We start from the raw sequence: 21635 nt of genomic DNA, 5'->3' as shown, positions 1-21635 counted from the left end.
AACCATTTCAGAGATCAAAAACGAATTTCCAGAAAAAAAACGATCACGCCTTATAAAATAGACGAGAATTTCGATCATTTTTTTTCTGAACTAAAAAAGGAAAACTTTAATCAAGTAGAGTTGAATTCCAATTTTCAATTAACTTTGAAAAACGCCAGAAAAATACATTTCAAGATACTCAACAATTTGTGATGCATAAACTTAAAACTTCTAAAAATAAAGTTTGTAAAATCGGACACCAATGTGATCAGTTTAAAGTCTTCAGTTTTCAAATAAAAGAAAAAAAATTATCGAAATCTGATGATCTCGCGAGGCGATGAGCGTTTTTCCCGTTGAGTTTTTATACTGAAAACAACCAGAATTTTCGAAAGCTCACTGCAATTACTTATAATGTATTGCAGCGTATGTGTGAAAAACCACTGATTGTTTATTGCGTCTCAACTTCGCAAAGACCTTCAACGTGTAATTAGTAATTTATTGCTAATTACACAGTCGTATAATATTTATACGGCTTACCTATATATAGTGTTTTAAGTTTGAACGTCGACACTGGCGACAAAGACGTTTCGCGGAGTTTATTAATTATACTCGGTATAGGTATACTCATATCCCCCCTTTTAATTACTTATTGCTGCCTACTTCTAAATTATAGAATCTGTTGGATTTAGGTTATCCTTACCTGCTATCCCCAATTACTCCAAATTATTACCGCCAATAGTATACATAATAGTGTAGGTCGTATGTCGGCCGCTACGGCAAATTTACCAGGCGGTCTTCCCGGGGGAAATGTCGGCCAATGGACTCCGATCTACTCTATAATAATATTATGTCCATTAATATAGCAGTCCATTATCCACAATGTTACAATAATATTATGGGACGTCCTGGTTTAGAGAACGTTACGATCACCATAGGCACACAACGCACGTTAACAAGACGTTTTATTTCTGCCGAGAATAACGAGTAGTTCCTCTGGTCTTGTTGTGGGTATAATAAATATTGTTCGGAAAAACATAATAAATAAAACATGGCGTATAATAATAAAGTATATTGTTGTTCGAGTATATACGTGGTCTACTCGATTTTTTATTGTTTACAGTGAAAACGTTAACGTACAATAGTATGTCATTTTTACTATTTTTACATTTTTAATAAACATTTTATCATATCCGATATTCGACGAATTTTCATGACGTTGGGCCATGGAATATAATACTTTGAATGAATACGTCCAAAGTCCGAGATTCTGTTTGAAAAACTTGGGTTGCAGTGGATACTTACATAGATGGTAGACAACTGTATTTTATCGATTGCTCACCTACACTCGTCTATTATTTGTCTTGCCCATAATACTTACCTATAATATTAGTATAAAGACTGCGAATTTCCATTTGAAGATTGATATGTGCTACTATTATCAATACTTGCATCTAATTATTACTACGTAGTTCATACTCGTATATCGACATAATGTATTTATCCCGTTGTGAAAATATAATTGTCTTAAAGACATATTGTTATTTCGTTTATTTTATTTTGTATTTATATATTTTTTAAATAACGTATTTTTGATCAGCACGTCCTCTATTGTGGCTTTTACCAAACAATCTTAATGTAACCCTTGCATTTTTTAAATTAAATCATGAACCGAAATAAGCGGAAATATGAAACAGAGAAGTAATAGCAGTGATCTTATGGAACAATATTATGCTTACAAAAAATAGGAAACGTGATTCCCAATGGAGAATTAAAAAAACCCACGTACCAAAAACCGCTATTTTATAACTTTCGGAGAAACGTTAAAAACACAATAAATTGTTAATATAATATGAGATACCTATGTTCTATACATTTGCTTTTTTTTAAATATTTTTGCAAAATGTTTTCAAAGATAAAAAAAATTGTTTTTTCTGTGTAACAAAGTTTATGGCAGGTTAGATTTTAAACTAAAACGGATCACCCTGTATGTGTTCTTATGCAACACAGTTATTATATAGTCAGCAGGTGCATCTAACTCTTATAAATAGGTTATAATAATGTTACATTATAAATAATAATCGTAATAAAATAAAATCCAACTATAATACGTCTATACGAATATTATATCATAATATTATGTCTCCCGTGGCTTTTGATATCTTCTGATCCGGCTTATATGTCATACATATATGTGCACTCTCATACTTCGACAAAAAGTGGAGTTCGCGTGAAAGCGCACCAACGCGTAACGGATCGACAGATTTCCAACGTTTTTCAATTATTAAACGTCTTTCTAAATTACAATTCTCGCGACTCCGGCTAATAATTGTCTACCCGTTTATCGTCTAGCGCAGTAATCCGTTTTATTGTTCACGTATATAAAATAAAATATATATTATAAGCTAGCGCCTTCTATATAGTTCAGCGACTCCGCGATATACGGTGCGGCTAGAGGAGCCTTTTGGGTGAGCGGAAGGGTGTACTTTGGCATCCCTATTTATTTCTCCGTCTTATTGGCCTGCCATAAAATTTACAAACGCTCCGAATAAATCATATATAACATAATATTATATTGTACGGAGGTAATAATGTTCATATATTATTTAAAGTTGTGTACTGTTGGCATGCATGACAAAAGTATATTTCCAACTTCCAACTTTCCGATTTTTTTTAAAAACATTAAGTATTATACTAACATAACCCTTTAACTACATATACACACACTCATACACATGAAATATAGTATATATATATTTTATGAAATCGCGTATAAACAAATTCAACGCCTCAGCGGTGTAAAAATTAAAGGCTTTCGTTCGACAAGGTCGCGTTATATAGGTACCTACTATTTACTATTATATAATAAAATAATAACATCACCACAATGGACGGCACACAAAATTCTCGTTCGGCGGTCGAATAAAATAAGGTAATAATTGATTTACGGTGTACACTATAAAGTTATAGGTATAGTTGTACAAATTGATCACCTCAGAAATAATATTAGGTATATAGTTTATTAGTTTATCGCGTGATGGCCAGTTTGCTTTTGTCTATTTGTATTGTTGTTTTTAATCGTTAAAATGACGGACACCCCGCGGATATATTACATGCATCTATTCGACAGATGTTACGTTTTTAAAGTTTTGTATAGTGTATGGATCAGCGATCGCCAATGAATATCTTTAAAGGCCACATTAGAAATCTGGAAATTGTTCACGGGCCATCAACATTTAAAAAAAAAAATAAGTAAAAAATAAGATAAACCACGATACTAGAATGTATATCATCTATTTTTACTTATTTTTCTTTTTTTCAAGCCGTATACAATTTTTCCTTGGCGTCCTCTGGTATAGGTGCTAACCACTATTTTTTCGGTCTCACGTGCATATAAATTGTTTCTTATGCAATTAAACCATCTTGCACTCTCGTATAATATACGATTGAAAATCTTCCACTGACAATCGTGATTACTGATTTTTAACTATGGTGAGCTAAAGCTCATTAAATACTAAAGTATTTCACTTGCCGAAATCATGATTTTCATTCGGGAAGTTCAAAAACGATAGACAGACTCGTTTAAAGTTATTATATTACAATTTTATTACTATTTGCAATTACATTTATTTCTTCTCACAGATCAGTCCGGCCACGTCGACGGTGAGCTTGAACGGTCAAACTGAGCTGAGGTGCATGACGTCCTCGTCGAACGACGGACAGCACTCCATCACTTGGTACAAGGACGGAAGAGTGATGGCGGGCAGGGCGCAGAGGGACGTCCTGAGGCTCGTGTCGGTCAGCCGAGCCGATTGCGGCACGTATCAGTGTCTGGTGCGCAGGGGCGACGGGGAGACGGCACAGAGCGCAGCCACCGTACGCTTGGGTGGTGAGTAAATCAATTTACCGTATTTTTGGTAGCACGTGATTGCTTTTGAAAAAAAATATACCGTCCAGACGTTCACGATATACTGAAAAATAGAGTTAAAATTCTTCTAAAACTAAATAAATGTATACCCATAGTAATAATACCTATAGGCTATAATAACCACACGTATAATGGTAATAATATAATAACAATATAAGAATAATATACAATTATAATTAATGGTAACAATATAAGCTTCCTATATACACTGATTCCCTTGGTATCATTATATTAATCCTCGCTTTTATTTATTTAAAAATCACGAGCACGGAATTAAAATTCGTGGTACACTACAGCGTAACAAGGGGAGAGCGGTTCGATGGTTTTCATTTTTTTTCATCATTTCCGACCGATGACTGATGAGATATTTGAATGTGCACACCCGAGCGCAAGTAAAATTTTTACAAAAAAAATCCAATTTACGTGTAAATCAATTCCCACACACACGCGACAACAATAATACACGCACCACAACCGCATCGAAATTAAAAGCGTTTGATCGTCCGGGCAAACCACTGTGGAATAATAATATAGGTTTACCCAACGTGTTTGGAACGAGTCTAAATCCAATATAAACTTGTTGTAATTTTTTTTACAATAATTTTACAATTATAAGGCATTGTGTACGTAAATAACGTTTCGACAAGTTTTCGTACTTGCGATTTTTGACTATGTCAATCGAAAATGTATAAACCTCGAAAATACCAATTTAAAATATATAGTTTAGAAGCGCGGGTCGTGATCGAAACACTTCGATATAATGATTCTATAATATATAGACTTTCGTTTTCAAAGTTTCGTATATACTCGACAATAAACTATAGAGTTAGTTTGAATACGCAATCAAAATATAACTTTGAATATTTATTGACCCATTGTAAGCCATGGAAAGTATTAATATAGATTTTAATGACAAATATACTTCTGCCAAAGTTCAATAAATATTATTCTAACATCTAACTTGATTCAAAAGTTTTACTCTATCATACACTAATAATAAAGCGTATCTTGAACTTTCCAGTGTTCGTACTTACTCACGTACGGCTCGTTTCTATAGTTTATAATTGATTTTTAAGCAAATTTAAATACAAACTTCACAGTTTTATGTCGAGAAAAACTTCTCCAGAGTAAATGTACAATAGTAATACATCACACAACCCATATAACTCGACGGTTAGAAAATTAACTCTATAAAATAAACGTTTAATTTTTATAGTAAATTCGTTGTCAAAAAAAAAAAAAATAATGAAAATAATTAAATTTTGTTCACTAGTGATATAAATTATTGCCTTTCCGCAGACGCCCCGCCAATTATGGAGTACACGTTCATTGAGCAAACACTACAACCTGGCCCGACCGTGTCGTTAAAGTGCAGCGCGTCTGGAAACCCTACACCGTCAATGGCTTGGTCGCTTGATGGTTTTAAATTACCAGATCATCCGAGGTGAGTGATTTTATAAAGCATATGCGTTTGTCCTTTACAGAAAGTATATAATAGGTACAATGACAACCAGTAAATAATGTTTTACTGCAGAAGAAAATTATGTACCTATAATATTGTTCATGTCCTATTGGCTGTATCGGTAGTTACGATGCTGTTTTAATATAATTTTCTTCATGCAATAATTAGCATACTTATACATACGCGTGTAATAAAAAAATATTTAAATTGTATCTCTTGTGTAATGATAAAAACAAAAAATTATTTTGAAAAAGAAACTCGATTTGACATTTTGGTTACAAATTGGAATAAGCAAATATATAATTCATTTTCTATTTTGCTTCATCAATCAAAGTCTGTCCGAGAATCCACAAACAACTTAATATAACTATCAACACAGTTAAATCCGAAATCAACATAAAAACATTCTTAATCTAGATATCATCATAACGTGTAATGTAAGTCGTATATTATTTTATGTAGAGACTCTGATAATATGAATCGTTTATAATCGAAATAGTATATGTTAAAAGCCTATCACACCAATATACTTAACAATCACTAATTATTTTTGCAACAAAATATTTTAGAATATTATTTTGTGAGGGAAAATGTTAGACCAGCATTGCGCAATGAATTGTGCCAAAATAAAACAGTGCCAACTGTCAGTAAAACCCGTAATTGTGTCCACCACGCAGGATTTTAAACAACATGCCTTATCTCCACCCTTCTTGCCGACCCACGCTGTAAGGTTACCAAAAAAGGTGAGTTTAATTCTTAAGATTAAAAAAAAATCGATTTTTGTCCTTAAAAGTTCCATCACTGTTGTAAATAAATAAACGTAAAAAATTCAACATCAAAGTAAATACCCGAATGAAAGTCTAAAGACTAAAGATTCTCTTCCGACTGAATTCACTACTAAAAGTCAGATCTTGCGAATTCCGTTGAAAGATTCACACGTGGATGGACCCATTTGTTGCTAAAATCGACATTAAATGAATGAAAGAACTCGTAGTATTTTTATGTAATAATTGGACGCATGAAATCAGTTAGCAAAGAGGTCTTGTAAAAAGTTTTGAAAATTGACACGGAAAACCTTTTAAAAATGCATATTCAGTAAAAATGGAATGAAAATGTATGAAACCACCATCTCTGAGAAGTTAAATGTTTTCATAGCAGGTGATCTAAAATATGTTAACTATTTTGACTATGGTGGACATTATAATGAATGTAACTGATGGTTAATAGCTACAGAGGTTATGGATCTACTGCAGGTAACCGGGATAAATAACGCTAAAGGCCGTTGTGCTCAGTTTTCGTGTATCGTGTCATTCTATCACAGCTTAGATTTGTCTGAACAGAAAAGCAGCATAATTATTGAATAAATGTTATCCTACATATTATTTTTAATTCAGCACGAATAGGTTAAATAGGTTAAAACTGAACATTTGAAATAAACAATTTGTCTTGCGCATATTTTTCATATTATTTATGCCATCTATCAACTATAATAAATTGTTACTTTTTAATTTTGAAAGCTCAGAGTAATTTATTATAAATTAATTATTTACACGTAATTTACATAAGCCATTTTATAAAATTAAATAATGACTATTATCAAATCGACTTAATACTTATACATTTATACGATATTATAGGTTATAGGTATACAGAATAGATAAACATAATACAATTAAATATCGTTAACATTCTTAAATAATTTTTTAAGTCCCTACATTTTATTTCCTAACAATAAATAGAAAGCCTATAATATTCTCTATGTTCAACCAGATCTAAATCGTTTACAAATATTAATATAATATATAATAACATAAGTATTATAAGTACATATAGTATCATCTAGTTATAAAAACTACCTCCAAAATATGTTTTTACCAGTATGACGCTGGGTATAAAGAGTTTAATTTTCAGATATTTAATTGGCCAATATGTTACGTTACATGGAGATATTGTTAGCCATTTGAACATTTCACAAGTTTTGGTGGAAGATGGAGGTGAATATACATGCACAGCCAATAACCGAGCAGGAACTACTTCGCATTCTGCTAGGCTTAATATCTATGGTAAGTTTTAATACGAATAATAACTTAACGTCTTAACTCATTCACGTGCCAAACAATTATCAAAACTTGTATCAAATTTTGCACGTAGATACGTCATCAATCTTGATAACCTCCTGCTGTCTAATATTTAATTTATATAACATTAATGGTATAGTATTAAAACTAAAATCATTAGACACAGATTTCAACATTCGTTCCCTATGGCTTTGTAGGAATGAAAATAACCTTATAACTTTGATATTACCTATACATATATATTTTAAATAATCAATTGTAATGAAAGTATAAAAAAAAATGTGTGCATGTTTACGTATAAAAAAGTCCTACAAGGAACACATTGTTCAAAATATTATAAAAATAATTTCGTATATGAATGTGGGTAGTATCAAATATTTAAAAAATTTTTTAAATATACATTTTTGCTTTTTTGCTTAAATACATCATTATTTATATAAAACCCATTCTCGAAATTCTCGATAAAATGACCAATTTTGTTTCAAATATTTATACAATAAAATTAAAATTGTTATTTGTTACCATTATAATATACAGAGCGGTTCACCCAGCATGCTCACCTCCAAATGAATTTGTTCAGATTCTAAATTTTGTAATTCTCAAATAAACTTAATCTAAATTTTGGGTTTTCTAATTTCTATACCCAAATTCATGGACCTATTATCATTAATAGCTTATTAGGGGGTGCTTTAAAAAAAACATCAGAATTTCGTATATCCACAAAACACCCTTAAGTAGTAGAAAAAATCTCAATAATTTAAAAATACGGTATTTATATTTATGTATATATTTAAAAATTCTAAAGATCATATTTTGAACAATTTAAATATTGAAGAATATAGATAAATGGGGAGGGCATCATGCATGCCGCATGGTGACCTGCTTATTGAAATAATTATATAAACTTAAATCCATATACGTTCGTCAAATTATCGAATGCAATCTGCCACAGGTGATCCGTACGTGAGACCGATGAACAAGATCACGGCGGTGGCCGGAGAAAACATGAAAATAAAATGTCCGGTAGCCGGATATCCGATCAACGAGATTCGATGGGAAAAGGGTGAGTGATGACAACTTCCATATATCATAAGTATAATCACAGTATTTCTGGCTATGCGTATAGAAATTGTATATATGTTCTTACGAGTTACGACATACGGGTAAAAGTCAAAATCGGACAACCCTTAGAAATTTCCTTTAAAAAACTTGAACGGCTCACGGTACTTGGGTAATAATTCGACTTTTTCCCAGACGAACTGAGATAAGTTGTGAGTTTGTATCGACTATCGAACATAATTTTTTAGACAAACCCGTAGCAAGTGACGATTATGAAAATAGTAAAATTGTATTACAGTCATTAATGATAATTGATGACAGAAATCAGACGTATTTGATTGCAAAGAACAATTAATTAGTACCAAAGATGTTTTTAGCATCAAAAGAGAAAATTGAATATTGAAAATTGGTAAAAATATTTTTTTTGAAATTCGAAATGCCATGGATCCAATTTGTGTAACAAAAAATAAATAACATTATTTTAATGTAAATAGATAAATAAAATGTCTGTATAAGATATAAATTTACCTGTTGTTACCTATTGTATTTTTGTTATTAAATATTCAATTATGAACTATATTTTATATCTTATTTTGTAATATATTTATTCGATATCTATAACCCATGCTGGTAATTTCTTAAATGATTTTCTTTAAGTTTTTAAAATTAATACTACAATACTAGGTACCATGACTGATGAGTATAAAGCAATAATTATATTAAAAAATATAATATTAATATTACTATATTATTTCATTAATTATTGTTCAATAATCTTTATATTATCACTGTGAAATTTTCAAAATGTTATAGATGCTTTAGTTTGGCGCGAATGTTGTAGGACAAAACTATTGAACTAAAGGTTTGCCCGGACTTAAGTTGAGGTATGACATTTGTCCCAATTATACTGTGGGCAGTTTACGTTTTGCCAGCTGTCATTTCTGAGATTCACCCTATTTCGGCTTTTCCCCTTAACATATACCAACGTATTTGAATAACCTATCTATTTCCGGTTTCTCGTGCACATACCTATTATACAGACGGTAAGGAGTTGCCGGAGGACCTGAGGCAGAAGACCGACTTACAGCTGGGCTTGCTGTCCGTGCTGTCGGTGCAAAAAGGCGTGGACTCGGGCTCATACACGTGCATAGCGAACAATAAACATGGACATTCAGCCAAGATGACTACCACGGTGGACGTGATCGGTAAGGTTTTTGACCATGCGAGTGAACGCGCCTTTCCGGGTTCAAGGGGTGCCGAGCGATGGGATTTCGATGGTCGGAATAGGTACTCGATAGTGGTGGAGCGTAAACGAGGGTTGTTCGGAAATGAGATACCGCCCCGAAGCGTATATTGTATTATCGTTTACAAAAATACTGAGTTAACTTGATTTTTTTTTGGCGCTGATAGCTGTAGGGTTGTCGGGTGGTTGCTGCGATGGTTCTTAAGGGGTACGGGATGGAGCCGTTGGAGTTTAAGTGGAAAGTCATCGACCGCAATTATTGCACATACGTAATACACGTGCACATATTAGGTATATTATAATATATTACAGAGAAATTGATTCCCCCTACTTGACCCAAATGTGTGAAATTACAATTACAGTGAAAAAAATGTTCTATTAAAATTGTTTGTATATTTTCTATCGTTTTCGATCAATATTAAATATACCGAATCATAATAATTATCGAGTACCAGAATTTTAATCTACTTTGTATGGTATTCCGCGTGGTTTCGAACCCGTATATATTAAAAAAATATATATATAAAGGTATACCTATAAGTAGTTTATTTTAATTGTTTGTTAGAAACACTATAATTTTTCATTATTATTTACCATATGGTACATTTTTATTTTTAATGAAATGATACAAAAGGTTGAATCAGAATGAATTATTCATGACATCATTCAAATCATTACATCAATAAATTTAAAACCTATGTTTTTACCATAAATGTCATCTTTTCAATGACAAAACTTTTAAAATTTAGTTTTTAAATTCGAGTAAAGTATACCTATACTTTCCAAGTACATCAATGTTATTCTTGCAAATAGGTAATTTTAATTATATAATTACTTATAATATTTAAATAAAAATTTAGAAAATTAATAACATTTCCATTAATAATAATGTCATTAGTTAAACAAATTTGATTTTAAACTTGGTTTTTATTTATTTACATAGAATAAATAACGAGTGTGTTGAAATGGATTATATTTCATAATATATAATCGTATAATCATTTCATAGATAAAATATAATATTATTATAGTTCCTAAACAAATTTTAATATATTTTACGAGCAATTTAATATCAGCCATTAACATACATTGAATTCATTAATTTCCTGCAATAAATTAATTGCGCCATTCAGTTCTAACAAGACCACCCCTTGGACAACCTTTAGGTTGATCATATTCTATTCATGTCAAAAATAATAGATTTATTGACGTTAAATTAAAAGCAAAATTATTATGTTAACATAGATATGACATTCTTGAATTATTTCAACAAACTAAAATCCCGATGCATTAAAAAAAAGGATAATCTACCTACAATTATTAATTATCTTAACTACGCAACAATTGCAAGCTACAAATAAATTAAGGAACTTTTTGGGTTGACAATTTTGGCACTTTTTAACCGATTTTCATAGAGGTCCAATATTATTTTACAAAAAAACATAATATAATAAAATATTAATGATATCAATTTTTATTTGTGGTCAAAAATAATATTTACATATTATAAGATAATTTTAATGTCATTCAGACATAGTATTATTTATTTCCTTTATCAATTATTCGTGATTAACAGTCCATACTTATTAATACCGAATGTAACATATTATTATTATTACAGTATCACCATCGTGATGACTGGTGTTATAATAATAATAATCCGTTAATGTAATGGATACTAGTCTGAACGCATACTTCAAAATCAAAATACACATTGTTTCCTCGAGCCTATATTTGCTGTAAGCCTAACCATTTCATCAACGTAGTGTATATAGAATACCAAAGTAAATAATTAAAATTGCAGAACTTTCGAGTGCATGATCAAACAGTATAAACAAAAGTATCATCGTTTCGCATTTAATTGAAAAAGTTTCTGTACTGACGAAATATCGTTAAGATTGTTTTGATTTAAAATGCATTTCGCCGCTATAAATATGAATAATCTCGAAAATTTGCTCACTGATTCTTGAAAAAATAAAATATAATACCTATCGTAGTGTCGTTCCTATAACATGATACTATACGTCATGATTTCCGCGTGTATACCTTATCAGTCGAGAATATTCGTTTAACTACACAATATAGTATTATATTATTATCATGACATTATCATTATGTGAAAAATTGTCCATCAAAGAAAATATTATGTACTATACTCAGTGCATTAGATACATATTGTATAGGATATATATTATATAGGTACTCAAGTACACAATACAATGTTCGAAAACCAGACATGCATTATAGAGTACAAAATCGTGTGTAGCAATTGGAAAACGTATCTGACCCTGATTCCAAGAAGTTTATATTCCTCGTAGAACCTGATGATATTTCGGAATATTAAAACCACGTGATCGAGTAGAAAACGAATTTGTTCTAGCGTTTACAAAGAAGGAAAAGGTTTCCTTCGACACAAATATTTCACGTGCTCGCCGAACGTGTAGAATATATATTTTTAGTCATGAACTCAACTTAAGGCAAGCAAAATGGCTGCAAACGCACATTTTGCAGTAGCGATAGAAATTCATAGTCATCACAATGAATTTAAAATGCGTTTACCTGTTGAGTGCCGTGTTAAATTCAAATCGGGCTTTATCCAAAAGAAAAAAAAGGGTCATTGAAACTCCGAACAACCTTCGGTGGGACCACGTAGAGAGGTACTCACATGAAAGATTCATTTTCAATATGTTTGTGTTTTTCCTTCGCCCGGACCGCCTTGAACCGATTCTATACATTATTACCAACAAAGAAAATATTTCAGAACGCACAATTTGATTTCGACCAACAATATACGATACGGCTGTACCCATATGAGTGTGTTTTCTTTTTAAGTTTTTCCGCATTCGGCACCAACGGCATAATTAAATTTAAAACTTCAATAAATCGGGAGTATAGAAGAAACGTTTAAATTTTAGTCGCATTAAGAAGCTTTTCTGCTACCGACCGTAATTTGCCCCCCTTTTTTGTGTCGGTGGCGTTTCGAAATGTGCCTGTTCTTAAATTTTTTTTGTGAGTGTAATAATGTATAATATATTAATGTTTAACGCAAATGTTTATTTTTAGCAGTTTTCGAACAATTATTTTACTTTAATCTTAAATAATATTATATTAATATATACTTATACTATTTCACGTCACGGCTGCACATTATCCACAGAAACCGGAAGCGTATAGAATATAGGTATATACGAAAAATTCCTCCGAGTGCAAACGAAAGAATTTTTAATAGATTATAGGTTATAGCAGTTCACATTCCACAAACGTAAATAATTGTATATTGACCACAACCGTTTTTATCCTCCAATTCGTTCTCTGCCGCTATCGCATCTAAATGTTTTTTTCGTCGGTGTACGTTAAACGAGATTTCTTATAAATTCAGAATTTTGTATGAGAATGAGGTATTGAAAAGTTTTTTTCTCTATTCGCGCTAACAACAACGACTACAACATATTTTATTTATTACAAAACGTTTCGATATAATTTAATTTTAATGATTAGAAAAACTTCGTGCGTAACAACCGAGTTTACCTCGTTTATCTGTACTAGTTGGAAATTATTATTTTTTCAATATTAATAAATCTGGTTTCAAAAGTTTAAATGTTGATACCTCAATTATTATTGTTATTTCATAAGTATGTATAGGTATAAAATATTACATGTACTTAATTCCAGTTATTAAGTTTTGTTATTGAAAGTTTCAGTGTAGGTATCTACAAAGAAAATAATATGAAATATTATTTATTCGCTCTTTCTGTTCTCTGCACCGCTGTCGTTTAACAAATAATTCGCCATATTTTCTAATGATATCCGGAGAAAATATAATAAACATAGGTACAACTGTAATTTTAAACTTTGCATTGGGACCAAACACTAAACTAATACGAATAACTCGACGATAATTTATAAGCAAGTCTCACGCTTTATAGTATCATTATAATATAATGTCCTTGGCGTACGTGTGACGCGTTGATGCAAATATATTTCATATCGTAAAAATGCAACGTCATAAAACCACGCGATTCCGAGACGTCAATTATTACACTGCTGCACAACTGCACAAGTTCCTCCTACACGTCTGCCGTCCCAACCGGGTTAGCAATAAAAAGCTCGATTCCAATATTATATATTAATCGTTACCGCAATAATACGTCGCGGTTGGTTCGCCGTGGATAATATACATAATATTATTATGATAATAAAATAATATTGTACGTCATTCATTCAATCGTCTTCCTTTGCAACGATCGTTTTTGTTTTTATCGCGGTACTTTTCGTCGTGTTCTTGATAATACCCGCGAGTACGTAAAAAATTGATCGGTGCGGTGCGTGAAATATACGCCAAGCCCTAGACGCGGTGGCAATTTTACCGGAAGCCCTCTATACTGTATATTATATATTATACATGCATAACATTACGTTCGCGAGCGCGATAACTTCCGGGTCGCCGGACAGTAAAAACTTATCGTTCGAAACCGTTCGACGACGTTACGACGAAATAACTTTTTGCGGGAAAAAAAATTATAATAAAACTCACCCCGGCTGTAGTCCGTTACGCGGTGACCGACAAGTGTGGTAAACTTTTTTTGTCCCGTAGATAACCCCTAAGATAAAGTCGTTGCGAAAATCCCCCTAAGTGGCGACCAGTATACGTCATCATATTATTATAGGTACTTGTTGTTATTATCATTTATTCGTAGAATACTATGTAAATAGTACCTACTTAAACTGCAAGTGGTTTTCAATAGGTAAAAGAAAAAACCAAAATTATTAATTTTTATAAAATGTAATTAAATTTGTATATATAGATATAATTCAAATCATAAATTTGATAAATTTATACAACAAAATGATCAAATCTAACTTTAATAATGTAAAATTATCAAATAAATTGTCGTACATTATAATGATAGCATAACACTAACTAAGTATGTTTTTTAATAATAATTTTTTTAACACCATAAGATACAAGTTTAAAATACAAATTAAATATTTAAAAAATAGAGATTCAAATTGAAAATTACAAGGTGATAATATGTACGGTGTGCACTCTTGAACCATTAATATTATTTTCTTTTTCCACCACCTTAAATCCCATTTTATGTTGTTGTTAAAGCAAAAGTGCCGTAATGATCCCTTCAGAGTAGGGACCCCCTCCTCCCACCGCCAAATACCGCCTTTATTGTGTAGGTTGGTGAGGTAGAAAACGAAAATCTTGGAAACACCTGGGATATTATGCATATACTATATACGAAATGCTTACATTAATTCGGTTTCGATTTATCGAATTGGTTCTCTGGTTGTATAATATAGGTATTAAGTATCCATACGAGTTGGTAATGATGAATTTTCATTTGAATTATACAATTGTACTAAAATAATCTTTTTCAACTATAGTTGAATAATTATTATTTATTAAGCCAAAAAAATTAAAACGTCACGTGGTATACGTATTTGTCAATATTAATAACAATAATGTAAAGTCTAACCCAATATCAAATAATTTTGAAATTAACTAAAGTTAATAATGATATTTAAAAAATAATGTGGTACAATTACAACATCCAATTCCTACGAATTATAAGCTTGACATTTGGCAATCATTCAACTTTTTCGTGTATTTCGTTTACAAAATAACTTTTACTTTACATCCATTTTTCTCAAATATAAGTGTGCATCTTTGTGTTAGAGATACATTTCACGTTGGTTATCTTTTTCAGTTAACAAAAAAATATTTGGGGAGGGTGGAATAAACCAAATAATTAATCTAAATTAATCCGTTCGTTTTAAAGTAGATGACAATTCTGCTCACATTTTTTTGTGGAAAATTACAGTCATCCGAACTTCTAATAATACCTATATACCTCTAAACGTATAATATTTATACGTACTGAACCAATTCGGTCGGTGTATAATATATGTGACAATAATGGCGTGATGTTTGTTTTTTGATTTTCGTTTTTTGTCAATTCGGACACCACTTATTGTTTCGAGCTCGCGGGAGCCAATATTTATGTACCTATGTTATATTTCTCGACGTGCGTACAATACTGCAGCGACGATCGGGATACCTACTTATATTACTATATTATCATATCCCACCGAAAACACGAATTTGATAATAAATTGCAGCGCCTCCGCGGCTCAGCTCGCTGCAGGCGGAACGGACGGCGAACGTGGGCGAGCGGGCCAGCATCACGTGCTCGGTGATCAGTGGCGACCTGCCGCTGACGATCGCGTGGTCCAAGGACTACGGCGGCGGTCCACTTGGCCCGGCCGCCACTGTCACCCGGGTGGACAATTACAATAGCGTGCTGGCTTTCGAGACGCTCGGGCCGCAGCACACCGGCAACTATAGTTGCGAGGCCGGTAACCACGCGGCCCGGCGCGTCGTCACGCAGCGGTTGATCGTCAACGGTAAAAGAAACGAAAATAACCGACGGTCGCCCGTCGACGGTTTTTTTTTTTTTACATTTTTTTACCATCCTTTTTTTCGATTTTTACCCCAATCGAATCTCATTTGTATTGGACTACTATAATATACCCCATACATCCCCCCCACCCCACCCAGCTGCTGCCAGTCGTGCGTTTTACGTAGCTGAATTTTGTTTTTTACTCGTGGTATATTTTATACATTATTATACTGCGTCGTCGGCGTTTTGAGTTTATTACATTACATTTTTTTCCATATATTATATTATATATTTTGTTATTTAGACGTATTGTTGCGTATATATTACTATTATTATATTTGTATTGTGTACATTGTTTTTTTAACTTTTCTACGTTTATATTATTATTATTATTATTATAGTCATCGCAATATCCTATATTGTGGTGCGTTTTTACGAGGTGATTTTTTTTTTCAAAACGTGATACTTGAACAATCAATCGCTAGGCCAAATGCTTTGTTTGTAAGAATACAAATTTACAGTCTTTATACTAAAACGCCGCAATTTTACAAAATAATAAACTTAATTTTTCATTTATATACATATGATTATGGTATACGACCATAACGTAAAATAACAGAAAAAAATCACTCCGTATTCAAATATATTTACTATTATCATTATTATTATTCTGTACGTGTTGTGAAGTCGTCCTTACTGTTCTGTATTGACTTCACTACATTTTTTTTTACAGCCTTTATATTATTATTACTATCGTATATACATTTATAATTTTGTTTTGTTTTCCCATTAGTACCTCCCGTAATTGAGCCTTTTAATTTCCCCGGCGACGGGCTGGTAGAAGGCACGCGGACGAGGGTCGTGTGCGGCGTGAGCCACGGCGATCCTCCGCTGAGCATCGCGTGGCTCAAGGACGGCGCGCCCGTCCTGCTGCAGGACGGCGGCGGCGGTGGCGGCGGTGAGGACCCGTCGGCCGCCGTCGCCACTGCCGCTGCCGCCGCCATTTTCGGCAACGGCGGGAGCAGCAGTGGCGACGGTGCCGTGGTCGTCACCACGCTTGACCCGTACTCCAGTTTGCTCAGCATTCCCAGGCTCACACGACACCACACCGGCCGGTATACCTGCCAGGCCCAAAATCCCGCGGCCCAGGTCAGGTACACGGCCGCGCTGCTAGTCAAAGGTAAGTGCACACGACAAATGCCCCGCCAACCCATCATCCTCCGCGCTGCAGTCATATCATCCCCTCGACAATCACACCACACATACACACTCGCGCGCGTCGGACTTTTGCTCGGCAGTTCGATCGACCCGTCCACGTTGTACGATACATGAGACCGTGGTAGATCATTATATTATTATTGTAACATAATATTCTATATATTTTAATGAGACCAACGGATAGTCGCGCGTGTGCGATCACCCCCCCCCCCCCCCCCACACACACACACACACACACACAGGATCATGGTTTTATAACCTCCACGATTATGCATAGTTTAAATGAATGTAAACCACTTCGTAATGATTACAAATACAAATTTACGGCAGTTGCCCTGAAAGTATACGTTTGCCTGATCAAAACAAATATTACAGTTTTAGAGTTCTACTAATTTTTACTTTTTGGGATATTTTCGAATCTAAATTTCTTAACAAATTTTTGATATTAATCTAAAATTGGAAAGTTCAGATGTTACATGTTACGTTAGGTTTAGAGGTGTTTCTTTAGAGATATTTATTATTCACACTTAATAATACTTTGAACCGTTTTTTTAATTCCATCGTATACTTAATACATTTATTTTTAAAACGTTGACAATAAACTCAAGTTCGTTATCGTTGGCTGGAGGTACTTATTTTGTACTTGCAGTGATCACATCCACTCACGTGGTAATGTGTGTGCACCAGACCACCATCGTGTACGGGCAATCCAAGTTCTCATATTAAACACTCAATATTAAAATTATGATCTACTACGTGCCGCATATCGTTATTTATGTGACCAAACGTGAAGGACGTGTCCGGTATCGTTTCAGCAACCGACGAAAATCCGGCGCAGACGACATATTTCGGTCTGACTGAACGCGTAGTCCGTCCGTCCGTTCGTCCGACGATTTCCGTCGTGCATTTTTTGCGGCTGGGCCATTGGAACACAAACATTTTATATACGTTGATAAAGCGTTTGCTCGGCTTTTGCACCATTACACCATCGCCACCACCACCACCACCACCGCCACCACCACATTATACGTATATACAATTTGCAGTGTCGAGAGCCAAGCGACCGGAACTCGTTTATCGTTTTCAGGACCCGAAGGGTACATTTAAAAAGACAGTTTCGCGGCGGTCAATTATTCCGCACAGAGTTCGAACGGACGCCGATCGACGGTCCGACGTAAATTATGTAAATAAAAACGAAAATAACAAAGGTCCGAGAGCGTATTCCGATCGTATAATGCACTATATACATGTATATATGTTGTATGTGTTTAGCTCACATCGCATACACCCCTCCACCATCGATCTCGATGCCCATTAGGCTTGGGCTGAATTTGCAGTATACCCGTGGAGTAAAGTTGTTCCAAATAAAAATGTATGGAGATAAAAAAGCGTTAAGTTAATACCAAAAAAACCAATCGACGTCACGAACAACGTTTCGAATAATATAACCGTGCGTAGTTACTCGACTAGTGTAAATAAGATACGAGTGAAACATAATAATATTATTGTAATTTCAGCCTTTTATTCAAAAAATAGATGTAAGTAATTATAATTATTGTCCTATAAAGATTTTTTGTGACGTGAATCCATATTATGCTACGACTGCTGTAGCTATTTAGTGCATTTGAACATTTCCATTGATCGTTTTGATTTTAAATTCAACGATTATACCACTACTTATAAATGGACATTACATAATACATTATTATAATCGTATACGTGCTTGTAAAATTATTCATAATTCATTTGATTATAAACGAAAAGAAAAATGGCTGTAAACTTTTATCAGACCATCCATGATACACCATAAATAATATCCGCGTTTATTAAAAAAAAATTCTTCCATTAAAATATGAATTTTAAACATTATATTTGAATATTTAACTCAAAATATTACACTGTTACATATTTATGAAGCCCGCGACGTTTGCTGAATGCATTTACTAAAAGGGAGAATAATTATAAACATAATTTTTTACGACAATATGGCTAATTTTTTTAATGCAGAGGTATACCTAGTTCTTACTTTTGAAACGCATTCATGGTTTTGTGCACAACCTGCGTGACGAGATCCCGGTCGTGCAAGTCAATTTTTGACTTTTGTTCACCTCGAATGAAAAAAATAAAACAGAAAATTCCACTGCAGTTAACGTTCTATTCGATATTAATATATTATAATAATAAATTGTAAACCTATTATGCGGGATCACAGCTATACGTATTTATTCATCCGATAATAAGTCCCGCTAAACTCGAATTCGTATCCAAAGTTATATTATAATAATCGTCACCGATTGCACCGAATGTCGAACGCGCTTTATTCGCGTGCACTTCTTATATTTTAAGCGCATACAGAGTGCCGTCACTCACATCTTTCGTTACGTCGAGTACACATGATAATATAGGTATTACATCGGAAGAAACGCTTTGTGTTGTAGACGATTCAAGAACGCACTTTCATTATAATTTTTCATTAAAACCCCGTTGAAATGCAAATCAAAACCTCTCGTTTTTTAATTGCACGATTCTTAATATTTCCCGACGCTGTACAAGGAAATTCTTCAATTAAAAATATTAATTGGAGTTACGCTAAAATAAAAAAAAATTCTATATAAATTGATGTTGATTTTTAATTTACGCTGCGCGATGTAAATAATTCGAAAAAACATTTTTTATAATCACTCCTCCGTTGACCATAAATTTAATAACTATACCAAACTCGTTCAAACAGCTAGATAGCAAAAAATGATCGACATAAAACCTCGTTCTATTAAATACATGTGGTGTATGGAGGTACGAATTGGACAGAAATAACTCCGTTACGAATCGCCGCGATCCACAGGCCGCCAATAACTGTCTTTTTTTAATTTCACTCTGATGGTTTGATTAGAACTGGGAATAAATAATAATAAAAATATTTTCATCAAAAATTAATGCAACCACAAATGTGATTCACGTTTATAATTAATCGTTTACATACGTGCAAAACGTAATGTACCACAATCGATAGAAACCCGAAACGCGGTTCCGGTCGTCGTAAGCTCTTTATAATATTGTAAAATAACTTTGTAAATCCATATTATATAATATATAAGCACTCACATATTAGTCACACAAAACAATATATATACATAATATTATATCGTACACCAACTTAACTCACAAAACGTATTTATCATTGGAAACCATCACCAGTATGTTCACGATCACTCACAGGTAAAACGAGCACTTTTTATTTACTATTAATTTATTTTTCTATTATTTTTATTCATTCTTACTCTTATAATATTATAATATTGTTATACTTTTATATTTTTATTACGTCTTATACTCTTTATTATACTTTTTACTCTCGTTTAATTTATTCTAGAGAATTTTGTTATTCGTCTTAATCCACACTAGATACCTATAAATATTAAATATACGTCGTCATCACTTCGTCCACGCTCCATATTATTATTATATTTTATTATTATATATTATTGTTCATGGCGCGAGAAGCGAATCCAAGGAGGCTGTATAACAGCCCTCCATAATAATGATCATATTAAAATCGCACGTATTGTAAGTACACTATACGTTATTCATTTATAAATTTATTTTTTCGTCATCGTTAAACGCGTAACACAATTAATGATTTATGATGGTCCGCGATGCACTCCCGTCACTGGCTACATCGGTTTAATAGCCTATTCCGGCCGAGGTATAAGCCCACGACCACTATAGCTTCAGCGGTACAGTAAACGCGGTTATAATGTTATATAGTTTCGCCAAAGTGTAAAACTCTTTTTCTCTCTCACTCACGCTCTCTCTCTCCTCTTTTTTTACGACCGATTTCGATTCGCTACGCTCGTATAAGTATATATATATATATATATATATATATATATAGGTTTTACGATGTACCTACTCGTCTCTTTACGATTTTTTCCTCTCCGTCATTATAACAATATTATATTATAATGTACGCGTTAATAGGATTTGCATGTTTTACACTATCATTGTTTAATCCATTTATTTCGCATTTAACTTACACCGCACGCGGATATGCGTACACGCACAAACGTATATATAATATAATAATATTGTAATTTATTTATTATAATAAATAGTCGCGTTCCCGTGGTGGAACATATGTACAGAGTGATTCGCCAAAAGCACGATTTCTCGTTCCAATTTCATCATATCATCACCATGGATTATGTACATCAGTACACTCAGTGCATACGTTTTAAAGTTTAATAACTCTTGGGCTTAACTT

The 21635-nt window shown here is 33.0% G+C and overlaps 1 protein-coding gene across 2 annotated transcripts in view; it reads left to right on the top strand.

Annotated features, from left to right (window-relative positions):
• The window catches only part of LOC111032974 (Down syndrome cell adhesion molecule-like protein Dscam2), a 65704-nt gene that overhangs the window by 23263 nt on the left and 20806 nt on the right, over positions 1–21635 (top strand). For both annotated transcript variants that reach the window (XM_022313484.1, XM_022313483.1), the window contains exons 6-11: positions 3619–3865; positions 5204–5348; positions 7278–7429; positions 8397–8507; positions 9544–9708; positions 16950–17336. In XM_022313484.1, coding sequence (XP_022169176.1) covers positions 3619–3865; positions 5204–5348; positions 7278–7429; positions 8397–8507; positions 9544–9708; positions 16950–17336 — 1207 coding nt within the window. The remainder of the gene's footprint in view (positions 1–3618; positions 3866–5203; positions 5349–7277; positions 7430–8396; positions 8508–9543; positions 9709–16949; positions 17337–21635) is intronic.

This window comes from Myzus persicae, unplaced genomic scaffold (genome assembly GCF_001856785.1).
Source record: "Myzus persicae strain clone G006 unplaced genomic scaffold, MPER_G0061.0, whole genome shotgun sequence".
NCBI lineage: Eukaryota > Metazoa > Arthropoda > Insecta > Hemiptera > Aphididae > Myzus > Myzus persicae.
This window is presented reverse-complemented; position numbering and strand designations above follow the sequence as displayed.